Here is a 12,631-nt window from a genome sequence, read left to right as displayed (position 1 = left end):
CCAGGCTCAGAGAGGACCAGGCTCAGAGAGGACCAGGCTCACAGAGGACCAGGTTGCTCAGAGAGGACCAGGTTCAGAGAGGACCAGGCTCAGAGAGGACCAGGCTCACAGAGGACCAGGTTGCTCAGAGAGGACCAGGCTCAGAGAGGACCAGGCTCAGACAGGACCAGGTTCAGAGAGGACCAGGTTTACAGAGGACCAGGCTCACAGAGGACCAGGTTGCTCAGAGAGGACCAGGCTCAGACAGGACCAGGTTCAGACAGGACCAGGCTCAGAGAGGACCAGGCTCACAGAGGACCAGGCTCAGACAGGACCAGGCTCAGAGAGGACCAGGCTCACAGAGGACCAGGTTCAGAGAGGACCAGGCTCAGAGAGGACCAGGCTCAGACAGGACCAGGTTCAGACAGGACCAGGCTCAGACAGGACCAGGTTCAGAGCGGACCAGGCTCACAGAGGACCAGGTTCAGGTTTCAGGGGTCAGGATCAGTGTGACGTGCTGGTGTGAAGCAGCTGCTGCTCGTCCGGTGACTTTAACTGGAGCTGCTGTGTTTATTTCACAGAGCGAGCGGCGACATGAAGCGTCTTCAGTTACACTTTACATTAAATATTAATTCAAGGTTTTCTTAGAAAACAACGTTCATCTGCTGGCGCTCACAGACTGTTTCCACCGACACAGCGCTCAGTACACCCCTTCAGTCACCATCAGAACACTGACATCTCTTTATTCACACGCTACAGAAACACTCATGACTTTAACATCCTTCAGTTTGTTTCAACTTCTGATTCAGTCTTTAAGGAAACAAATACACAGAACGACGTCAGTGGAACAAATTAATTAATTTGTCCCTCACGTTTTTAAAAACCCAAATTGTGTTTTAATCATTAATGACTCTTTAACTCATCATCTGTGCTGTTCGAGGGGTTTTCAGTGAGCTGAGATCAGACCCGACTTGGTTCCTTTCATTATTTTAAGGTTCAATTAAAAGGGAAGAAAATCTTAACAGATCACCAAGATACCTTTAAATCTTTACCTGAGAAATTACTCAAATGTTTCAGTTAAGTGAACATTCATGGATATAAACTACGGGGTTTTAAGTGATTATAAGGCCCTTAAACATTCATATAATCCAATAAAACTCACTTAAAATACCATAAATATATAACTAGTGACATCAATTAACAACTAATGTTGTCTGTGAGATGTCAAGCATCAGAGATTTCTAACTACTGAATCCAGGACAGAAACATCTACAGCTGCAGCAGCTGCGCTCACATGAGAACAGTTTCAGATGACACGCAGCTGCAGACCAGCTAACGTGGCTAACGAGCGGTACTGACTTGATCTGTGAGCCGTAGGAGCCGAAGATCCCGGAGGCCAGCGCCGGAGTTTCATACCCGTTCATCCTGCTTCACAGTGGACAGTCAGCTGCAACAAAACAGACACACAACACCGTCACCATCGCCGTCATCATCATCACCATCATCATCATCACCATCATCATCATCATCATCACCGTCATCATCATCATCATCATCACCATCATCACCATCGCCACCATCATCATCATCATCATCATCATCATCATCATCATCATCTCATCTGCAGATGAGCTGTAACTGCTGGAAAACACAATGAGTCCACATCATGTCGTCTGACATGGGCCAAGTTCAAATATAGTAACAATGTCTCTGAAATGACTCTTGGCACATGTTTTTCTGAGGAAATATTCAGGCGCCTGGTAAAAACGGTCCTGTTATGTCCTCAGAGTCTCCTGCCTGAGAGCAACAGCAGCATTAACTCATTACAGCTCTTTATTTCCTTCTTCACACTCACTGTGCAGATCAAAGAGTCAGAAACAAGAGCTGAGCTGCAAAAACAGACAAAACACAGAAAACTACATCAACTTGCATCATTTCCAAGTTCAGGGCTTTAAAAACTGATATAAACTATATATTACTGGATCTGAACTCTCATTGGCTCCATGATGCATCAATCATCTGGAGGCTGGCGTGTGATTGGCTCAGGAGAGAGGAGCAAGAAGAGAGAGTGGGTCACTGGTCTACACCATCACTCATTGGCTGTTGTGGGCTCGAGGGCGGGCACAGAAGCTCACATCTGCTCAAACGAGCTGTCAATCAAATGGCGGCCATCTTAGGATCTCCGGTGTCGAGAGGTGATGGATCCATTTAATGATGAACGCTGTGTTTTGGACTAAATATGTGTCTGAGGTGGATCTAGTGGACGTTTGGGAATAAGAGAAGACAGATGTTGTTGTTGATGCTCCACTGAAACACACTGATAGTTTGTTAGCTTGTTTGTTAGCTTGTTTGTTAGCTTGTTTGTAAGCTTGTTTGTTAGCTTGTTTGTTAGCTTGTTTGTTGTACCTTGCTGACGTGGTTTCATCTCGAGGTGGTTTGCTTGAACAGAATCAATGAACTGATGACTCGACACTTTGAGTCTATTTGCTGTTGTGTTTGTGCTGCAACACACCAAAATCACCATAATGTATATTAGTGGTCTCATCTGTTATTGTTCTGTCCCCTCAACAGTCATTTCCACCTCATGACCCGTCACCAGGGTCCATGTTACTGGCTTTAAACCTGCGTAAACTGCAGCTTTCAGCCTGTTCATGGTGTGAAAGCTGCCGTCGGGACGGGACAGAGAGTCTTCAGAGAGTCGACACAGAGCGCTCTCATTAACAAATCATTACAACCTTCCAGCAGAGCAGCAGGGAAATGTCACATCCAGGCTCAAATTAAAAGACCTCCACACAAAAGAGTCCCCGAGGTGATTTATGAGCTGTGTGTGTGTGTGTGTGTGTGTGTGTGTGTGTGTGTGTGTGTGTGGCTGATAACACACTCCTGTATGTACAGTGCAGCCACGTGTGATTACTTTTCCCAGGACTCCGTGTTTTATTCAGCTGAGACTCAGGAATCCATTTTGGACTCTGTATCCATGACAACAACAGGCAGGAGCGGAGGCCTCGGGGGGGAAACCTGCGAGGCCGCGCTGAGGGAGAACTGAGCCCACAGCTCCTCAGACACTGAGCCGACGACATCATCAGTCATTAAATCAGTTATTGTCACAAATACACATCAGCTGTGTGAGACTGTAACTAACGGAGGGGAACGAGTGTCGTCCACCGGCAGGGCTGATACCGTTATTAGTGATCACTGGAACTGATACACATTTGCAGTAAAAATACAAATCTGAGTCAGGTCTCGTCAAAGCTGAGAATAACTGCTGATAAAATGTAATTAACTACTAAGTGGCTGAGTCCATTTTCTGCTGCTTGCCACCTTTAGTGACTGAACAGATTCAGATTATCCTGCTGTTCCTTGTGACGATGCTGCATCAGAGCCGAGGCACCGCGTTGTTAAATTCATTCATCTGCAATCAGAAACAGGCTGAGTATCAGCCCAGAGCATCCGTGTGCACGAGCACATTTGCACTGGTGTGACGCCAAGATTATAAATTCATATTTCTACAACAAGAATCTTTGTGTGACTGCAACACAAACAACCACAACTGAAGGACATTCAAGACGAGCGTACAGGAGAAACATCTGCGTGTGTGGCAGGTTCAGAAGATGTGTGATGACATCTGACTCAGCAGAAGACTTCATGTTCGTGTGACTGAAACTACAGTTGTACACACAGGACCAGAGTTAACAGCTCAGTCTGCAGCGCAGATTAACTCTGTACGTAACTGAGGTCAGGAAACACACAGCACAGATGATTAAAGGTGTTATTATCACATTTACAGGTATATACAGAATATGTGACTACATATAAACACATCACAGAACGATCCCACAAACGTGAGACTTGAATGTGAGAGCAGCTGCAGACACCCTGTGGGATCAGGAAACCATCAGGATGTTTGTTCTGTTAGCCTTTAGCTTAGCTTCAGTGATAGAGAGCCATCAATGTTTCCTCCCAGCCAACCTTTCAAAATAAAACACGTCTGAGCCTCCTGCAGGCGACTTATCAGTCCTGAACAGCTTCAGTTTAACTGTCGGCAGCCTTTTGTTCTCCAATCACATTCATTACACGCTACTGACACACACGGAGCCCCGCCCCCTGCCTGATGATGTCACTGAACGTCAGAGCGCTGACGTCACAGCTGCGTCCTGACAATGATTTACAGGAACGCTGTTCACACGTTAGAGGTCAAAGGTCACAGATAGACGCCTGTGTTCCTGTTGATCTAACGATCAGCTCTCAGCTCCTTATCTCTGTTTGTCCTGGGAGGAGACGCCATCGGTACACTGAAAACCACTTCCTGTTTCACTACAGCCTGCAGGGAGTCGAGATTTATCTTCACAGAAGAAGAAAAAACATCTGGACACACAGTTAACAGGAACAGCTGAGTCAATAACAGGATCCCACTGCAAACTACAGTGGATGAAGACAAACCCTGCAGAACCATCATCTGATGAAAACACACTGATGAACAGGAACAACGACAAAGTTCAGCCTCTTCAACCTTTTCAGATCACTTCTGCTGTCATATTAAGCCACTATTTAACAATATGCCAAAAAATACTGAATCATTTCATTACAACACAAAGACACGTGTTCACATCAGCTGAACATCAAGCTGAACCTCACCCAGCTTCAAACAGTGAGCAACTTATTCAGAGTTTACTGACTGTACCCAGCTCAGAGTGAACATGGCCGCCTGCTCATTGAGTCATGTAGCTCATGTTAGCGGTACTATTGGCTGACGAACGGGAGGCCCCGGGTCCCAGGGGCCAAACCCAGCAAGAAAAACACCTCGTACTGTCTTCACTGTGGTCGCACTGCTTCAGGTCCTGTGGTGATTCCTCCATCACTTCATCAGCCGTAGTCCTGCCGCCAATCAATGTCCTCGACAACGCCGATCCTCCCTACAGGACTGTTTTTACAGGAAATCCGAAAAAATGCAGAAACAAACAACATTAAAGCTTCTGTCTAATGGAGACTGGAAGTGAAGACGGTGAGGAAAAGTTCCTGGATCCACACTAAAAGTTAATGTGGTCTATTCTGGGCCGAGACTCATCCTCCATCTGGGTCCGGTGGCTGCTGACAAACCAACCAGTCAACCAACCAACCAACCATCAAACAGACCATCAAACCAGCTGACCGACCGGCCCAGGAGGAACCACGGTCATTATTTAACATCCATCAAACAACATTTTCATTCTGAACTTCACTCAGTCCACTGAAACTTCAAGACACCACAACAACTGTTTCCTGTAAGAAATGTGAAAATGGGAGGACGTCAGGGCTCAGCTGTCTGCTTCTCTTTATGTTTCTGTTTAATGCTTTTTACTTTTCCAATAAAAGATGACTTGCTGCACTAAAACTACTGAGCTGTAACATTATAGCTGTGAATCAGGTCAGGTTCATTCAGGAGGACGTCCGTACCATGAAAACTCTTCCTGGTTAGTTAATGTTCCTTCTTGATAAGAGGCAGAGCGAAAAGAACAAACACAGTCGACTGTTTAATCAAACTGTTAAAGTCTAACTGATGTTCAAACACACTTTAATGAGTCACAGACGAGGAAGTGCAGCTGTGACAGTCTGAGGAGTCAAACTGTGTTTTATTCTGAAACCCGAACCAGAGAGGAAACATTTAATCAGATTAAACGTTTCTGTCAAACTGAAGCTGATGGAAACAGATTCTTCTTCTACTGTTCAACAAATCATTGGTCCTGCTGCTCAGTCAGACCTCCACTTCACCCCAAACACACCGCAAATAACTCACGTTCAAGGCAAAGTGGGGAAGATTTACCAGTTTCTCCTCGTTAGATGTGAAGATGTGATGATAAATATATCAAATATATCTTCACGTTTCTGCTGATTATATCAACGAGACCAGAAACAGCACACACACAAATCAACACCATTAATCTTTGATACTTCTCCACAGTCACCAGAGTTCAGATAACAGGAACCGACCAACGTTCACATGGTTGGAGATCTCTAGTGACTGTAGTTACAGTGACGGAGCAAAGGAGGAAGTCAGGTGAGGCAGTATGATGAGGAACAGGTAAAAAACAACCTGTTCTGTCGTCTGATACGAGGACGTGTTGTGTATTTATGGTGTTTACACACAACCTGCTTTTCAAACATGCGTCAGTCCAATAAATCAAACAGAGGGAGGACATGACTTCCAACAGCCGGCTGGTTTCACCGTGTTTCAGCTGGCAGAGGCCTGAAACTCTCAACATGGCTGATGACCCCGACGTAAACTGCTGTTAGTCAACTTTCACTTTGACTCGTCATTCTGCGGTAAATGTCACAGTGATGTCACAGTGATGTCACAGTGATGTCACAGTATAATATCTGTAGAAATATGACAATCTACGTACGCTGGTTTCCCCAATACATCTACTCGGTTTGACTCGGTGCAGCAGGACGAGAGAAACTAAAGAGGTTCAGTCAGAAGCTGCAGACGTACTGAGAGCTGAATACACTGCCGTTAAAACCCTCCTCTCTTCTCTCCTCTCCTCTCCTCTCCTCTCCTCTCCTCTCCTCTCCTCTCCTCTCCTCTCCTCTCCTCTCCTCTCCTCTGCTCTCCTCTGCTCTGCTCTGCTCTGCTCTGCTCTGCTCTGCTCTGCTCTGCTCTGCTCTGCTCTCCTCTCCTCTCCTCTCCTCTCCTCTCTCCTCCTCTGCTCTCCTCTCCTCTCGCTCTCTCCTCTCCTCTCCTCTCTCCTCTCTCCTCCTCTCCTCCTCTCCTCTCCTCTCCTCCTCCTCTCCTCAGGCTGAAGTTTTCCTGCTAAAACCTTATGATGTGACGATGACAGTAGCTGAAGGTGAGGACTGAGGGTTGTTCTTTGGTTTAAACCACGTTAAATCTCTGGTATGGTCCTTTAACTCATAAAAGGCGCCAAAACCTTAATCGGCTCTTGCGATTGGTCGACAGAATTACAACAACATCCTGAATATTTCTGATGTTTTCAGACTGAAAGTGAACCTGACGACAGACAAACAGCTGAGAGTCTGTCGTCGTCCCAGAGGACAGTAAAGAGGATTGGTAAGAAGATTTACATCACACACACACACACACACACACACACACACACACACACACACCCCTAATCCCTGCCTCCCTCCTCTTGAATAAAGACCAACTGCACTTCATTCACTTTAATACAAATATTGTTTTCTTTAATCTGGGACCTCGACTTTAATCCCAAACTAATGACTAAATAACTTCATTATTTTATTCTAAAATATTAATTAACAAATTATCTGACTTCTTTATTCACTGTTCAGACTTTAATCCCAAAATAAACAACTGTAATCTGAGAATATTTGTGCGATGTGTTTTTTCCTGAGAATGAGGTCAGCAGGTCTCCATCAGGCCTGAGATGATATATTTGACATATTTGCCGTCATGTGCGATATTTTTTTTCCACACTATCAAATAGTGAACAGCTGTTACGGCCTCTTCAGGCTTTTATTTTGAAAGAACAATGCGCACTGAGACCGGGCTGGTGGAGGTCGCTGCAGGTTAACGGACCTTTTTCACGGCAGACAGGTCCATTCAGGTGAGCTCGCTGCAGGGCTCTGGTTCTGTGCATCTTAACTCACCGGGTCACTTCACAGAACAGAGCCATCGTTCACACTACTGGTCACACCTGTGCTCGTCCTGCCTCGACGAGTCACACTGTCCTCGTGTGCTCGAGGACAAACACCAGCTCGGCGATGTTTTGGATTTAAAGCGGGAGAAGATGTCGAGTCGACGGAGCCGAGTGTCGTCTTTACCGTGAGACATCGTCCATCACGATATTTGGATCTGGCCGATATTCAGACGTCTGATTTAACTCATGAATTTGAAGTCAGATAATTATTCAACCTTCTGACTGTAATCTCAGCTGACTGTCTTCTGACATGAAGCTTTAATCAGCATATTTTCACATCTCTGCACAAACAGGTCTGTTTGACATCAGTACGTCACTGAGTCGTCCCCGTACAGACGGACAGCCTTCGTCCTGACCCGATGTAATGATCGTATGAACCATGTGAGCTCTGTTTTAATGAGTGTGAGGGAATGAGAGCAGGTTCTGCTGTGAGGATTGATTAATTGTCCTCTGATTCTCCGACTGGATCGAGGCCACAGAGCTCTGCAGGGAGCTGTAACCTACATACTGTACACAGAGGACACGTTACTGTACCAACCGGCCCCGAGCAGCACTGGGTTCAGGAGCCGAGGCCAGATCGTCACAAGATGCTCATTTTTTTATATACGAACCCCCTGAAATGACTCGTCTCACTGTCAGACTGTGGTCCATCCTGAAACATCTGTAAAGTGTAAAAGAGTCCGAGCACGAGGTCGGTCCATTAACCTGGTTCACTTCTGATGCCAGAAATAGAAACTTCTGTCAGCAGGAAGTCTTTTTCCCCTCCAGCTAGTCGTTCCTGTGGCGTCCCACAAGGCTCCAACAGCCAAAGGCCTGGTTCCAGAGCAGGCACCGGCCCGGAACCAGCACCTGAACCACTCTGGTTTAAAGGGGGATAATGAGAACCACCGACTGGTCCAGGAGCTTCGCCTGGATGATGCACTTCTCTGCTCGAGGCGTTCAGAGAGTTCCTGCTAAAACACCACGGAGCAAAACCTGCCTTCTGTCTGATCGGGCCGAGCTGTACCACCACAGAGGCCCATCAGAACACCGAGTGACCACGAAGAACATGAAGATCAGACAAAAGTGGATTCAGCCATTATGAACCATCATGAGGTCGTTTACAGCTGCTGACAGTTTGATTTCTTCTCCGCTGGCTGTGTTTAATCCATACTCATCAGCACTCGCTCTGCTATCGACTCTAATCCAGCTGCTGTGACACTGGACTCATCAACACATGATCACAGTGTGACCTGCTGTCTGAACCACCAAGAGCTCAGTGAGTCCGTCTGTGAGAGGAAGGCTAATAATGCTAATAATGCTAATAATACTAATACTACTACTAATAATAATAATAACAATAACAATAATAATCCATAATAATCCAGAAACTGCTGAGGGTCACAAACGCCTCTTTGTCTGTATTAGTGTGATGACAACAGCTGAACTATTTATCTTTATATCAAAACAAACTGCATTATAAAGATCTGATTAACATGTAGGAAGAGATTTAAAAACACAATTATTTGTTTCATGAAACAAATAATGTAGCAGCTGCTCAGAGCCGGCTAGAGTCTGGATCAGTCCAGAGGAATAAACACCTGGAGTCTCATCAGGTTCTGATCCGACTGCAGCAGTGATCCGGAGGTGATGTTTTTACTCACGAAACATTTAGTCTTGTTTGCCGACTTCACTGAGGCAGCGACAGGCGAACAAATGAAACGCACCGACAGCTTGAGTAAATCTGTGGATTTCTCTGGTTTGAACATCGGTGGAAACATCTGGGATAATGTGAGAAACACACTGTAGAACAAAGGTCGAGTCGTTTGTGGTGGAATCAATCCGACCCGGCGGGGAGAGAAGAACTCACTAACTGTTGACCAGCTGCAGTCTCAGCAGAACTTCAGACTCTTTATAAACAGTGTTTGAACACAGAGACAATAAAGACAAAGAGTTAAAGTTAAAGTGCTCGTTTCCACAGATTCATGAGTTACTGCAGAAGCACGAAGCAAACGACAGATCACAGTTCACAGTCTGATCCAACAGCGAGGCTGAAAAACTAAAAATAACTCACAGTGAAGTTTGGAGTCGAGCCAACAGACGTCGACGAGCTCGACCTGGACTGCTGACACACAAACACCTGAACAACTATTTACATTCAAACAACACACTGAACATTTTCACATGATTTTTCCTGCTGCTGACGGTTCTGTCATTGTTCGACTATCACACAGCTCAGTGGTTTTCTGTCTGTCTGGAGTATTTTACAACAACAGCTGAGTTTATCCTGGAGGCTTTTAGACAAGTTCAAATAATATTCACCAAAAATAAAACATCAAACTGCAGCCGTCAGTGATTCAACAAGAAGCTACAGAAGAGAGAAATTCAGTTTGTTACAAAGTTCAGTTCCTCTAATCTGTCCAGAGTGAACCCTCTTCACAAACAAATCAATAAAGGATCTCTGAAGAAGAAAATAAACCAACATGTCCGACGCTGTCAGCGTTTCCTCTGGTACCAGTCAGCTGATCGTCTTCATCACACAGGAGAAGAGTCTGGAAGTGACGCTGCAGGCTAACGCTAAGCTAGCTGCAGGCTAACGCTAAGCTAGCTGCAGGCTGATGATTGCAATTGAAAGCTCATTACCATCGATTTTCAATTAAGAATCAAAATCATGACACTCCACTTAATTTCTGTCACACCACCTACTGTTGAGAGTAGAGACAGAAAGTTACAGAAATAAATAAACAAACAAACAAATAAATAAATAAATAATAAATCCTCATCACCTCCCGAGAATATTTAAATCTGATCCAGATCCTATTGAACTATAAAAGCTCCACTCATCTCGGTGATAAATGGTACATTTCCTGAAGAAGTTTCACAGTAAAAGCTTTGGATGTGAACTTAAAGCAGACTGGACCAAACGCTCTCTCACCGGACCGTCTTCCTCTGGAGGGTCCTGGCCCACTTTCACAACGCTGGTTGTGAACTGCACTGGAAATCACTGCACACCTCTTGTTTTTAAAAGTATTATTAGTTCTGAGCCTGAAACCTTTCAGCAGCCACAGATGAAGCCACAGTGAGCTTACCTGTGCGAAGGGTCCACAGGTGAGCAGAGTCTCCGCAGTGTCTCAGGTAAAGTCTCTGGGTTTCATGTGTGACAGATTACTGAGGATCCAGGTCTCTGCAGGACCTGGATTTGCTGCAGCAGCTTGTTGTTGACGAGTCTAAGCCTCTAATTAATGACTCATTATGGACAGGTGGGGGAGGGGCAGGGGGCGGGGCTTGTAGAGCAGCTGACAGGTGGCTGACAGCAGAGAAAACGGCCACACGACTTAAAGCTCCTCAGCGTGAGTCGGCCTGCTGCTGAACACAGGAGCACTGTAATCCTGTTACTACGCTCACTGATGACATGTAACTGAGTACATTTACTCAAGTATTGTATGCAAGTATAATTATGACAAACCTGTGATCAGTCCTGAAAAGTAACTAAGTACATTTACTGAAGTAGTGTGCCAAAGTATCATTTTGAGGTACTTGTATATTACTTAAGTACTTCTATTTTCTGTTACTTTACACTTTACTGCACTACATCTCAGTGATGAAAAGTAACTAGGCACATAAGTAGTGTACTTTTGAGCTACTTGTACTTTACTTGAGTATTTCCATTTTCTGTTACTTTATACTTCTACTCCATTACATTTCAGTGATGATATGTAACTAAAGTACATTTACTCAAGCACTGTAGTTAAGTACAATTTAGAGGCACTTGAGTAAATGTACTCAGTTACATGGAATCATTGACAACTAGTGAACTCAAGCACAGTAAAGAGGTATTGTACTTTACTCGAGTATTTCCATGTTCTGGTACTTTGTGTACAAAGAGTAAACACCAGCTGATAAGTCCTGAGACGTTTACAGTCACACTCTACGCTGATGATGACAAACTTACCACCTGATGGACGTCAGTAAATGTAACTGATTACTTAATGGCCTTCAGTAACTGATCAATCACCTCCTGATGCTTCAGATTCTGCTTGAACAGAAAATCAATGAATACAAACTGACTTCAGAAATGTCAGAAATTCAAACTGCTGTTAATCTTTATCAGAATTCCTCAACATAACTCTTTAATAATCTGATAATCCAGATTTAATTACACTGAAACTCACTGATCCACAGCTTCAGACGAAGACGAGGAGAGCAGAAACACTCAGCTTCTATTGATGTGAGGAACTCATGTTATTGATCAGGACACATGTTAATCTGATCATTTATCTGCTGCTGGACCCGTCACTGATGTGACCTGATGACCTTTGTTCTGATCCCGTCTTAACGGACATCTCTAAGCTCCTGAATCAGACCAAGACAATGAGGCTGTTCAGAGCTGGTGTCAACATCCACCCTGAGTAATCTGATTACAAGTGGACAGCTCTCAGTCCGTCAGTTCACACCAGATATTAACATGATATCTGATGTCACTTCCTGCTCTGTATGAAACAAACCCGTCCATCACTGACAAACAGACTCCATGTTTCTACTCAAAGACAGAAAGAAGTTCATGTAGAACATTTGCTGAATTCACAAGAAGGAACAAATAAGTCAGAATCAGTCAGAGACAGAGTTTCACACAGTTTATAAAGTGTCTCCAACTCAGCAACTCACTAAACTGACACATTTGTTAAGGGAGTCTGGGGACAAAGAAGTCGCCTATACTGGTTACTGTTTAGTGTATCTGTAAAATGTGACATGTTTAGATCAATAAAATGTTTCTTCTGTCATAAACTGAGTGTAAATGGTGAAATCAGTGTAAACAGTGTGTTCAAACAGCTGCTAAATGTTGGCAGGTCAGACTTTAGCACTTTAGACACAGAAGCAGACAGGCTGGTGCAGCCATGCTGCCACAAACTGACACTTTCTACAAGGAAACACACAACTTACTGTTTTCATTTAATGCTGAATTTACAAGAAGGAGACAATGATTCAGAATCTGTCAGAGACAGAGTTTCACTACGTTA

At 44.6% G+C, this 12,631-nt stretch overlaps 1 protein-coding gene across 8 annotated transcripts in view; it reads right to left on the bottom strand.

The window, feature by feature from the left end:
* The window catches only part of eps8a (EGFR pathway substrate 8a, signaling adaptor), a 43,178-nt gene that overhangs the window by 25,019 nt on the left and 5,528 nt on the right, over positions 1-12,631 (bottom strand). For 5 of the 8 annotated variants that reach the window (XM_073480778.1, XM_073480777.1, XM_073480779.1 and 2 more), the window contains exon 2: positions 1,339-1,426. In XM_073480778.1, the coding sequence (XP_073336879.1) occupies positions 1,339-1,403 (65 nt within the window). In that variant the 5' untranslated portion in view covers positions 1,404-1,426. Of the gene's footprint in view, positions 1-1,338; positions 1,427-1,834; positions 1,857-1,958; positions 3,581-12,631 lie in introns of those variants that run through there. The other 3 variants (XM_073480775.1, XM_073480772.1, XM_073480773.1) reach the window with 3 other exon arrangements.

The sequence above is a fragment of the Pagrus major genome, chromosome 14 (genome assembly GCF_040436345.1).
Source record: "Pagrus major chromosome 14, Pma_NU_1.0".
Classification (NCBI taxonomy): domain Eukaryota; kingdom Metazoa; phylum Chordata; class Actinopteri; order Spariformes; family Sparidae; genus Pagrus; species Pagrus major.
Note: the sequence above shows the minus strand (reverse complement) of the source record. Positions and strands in the feature narration are given on the sequence as shown.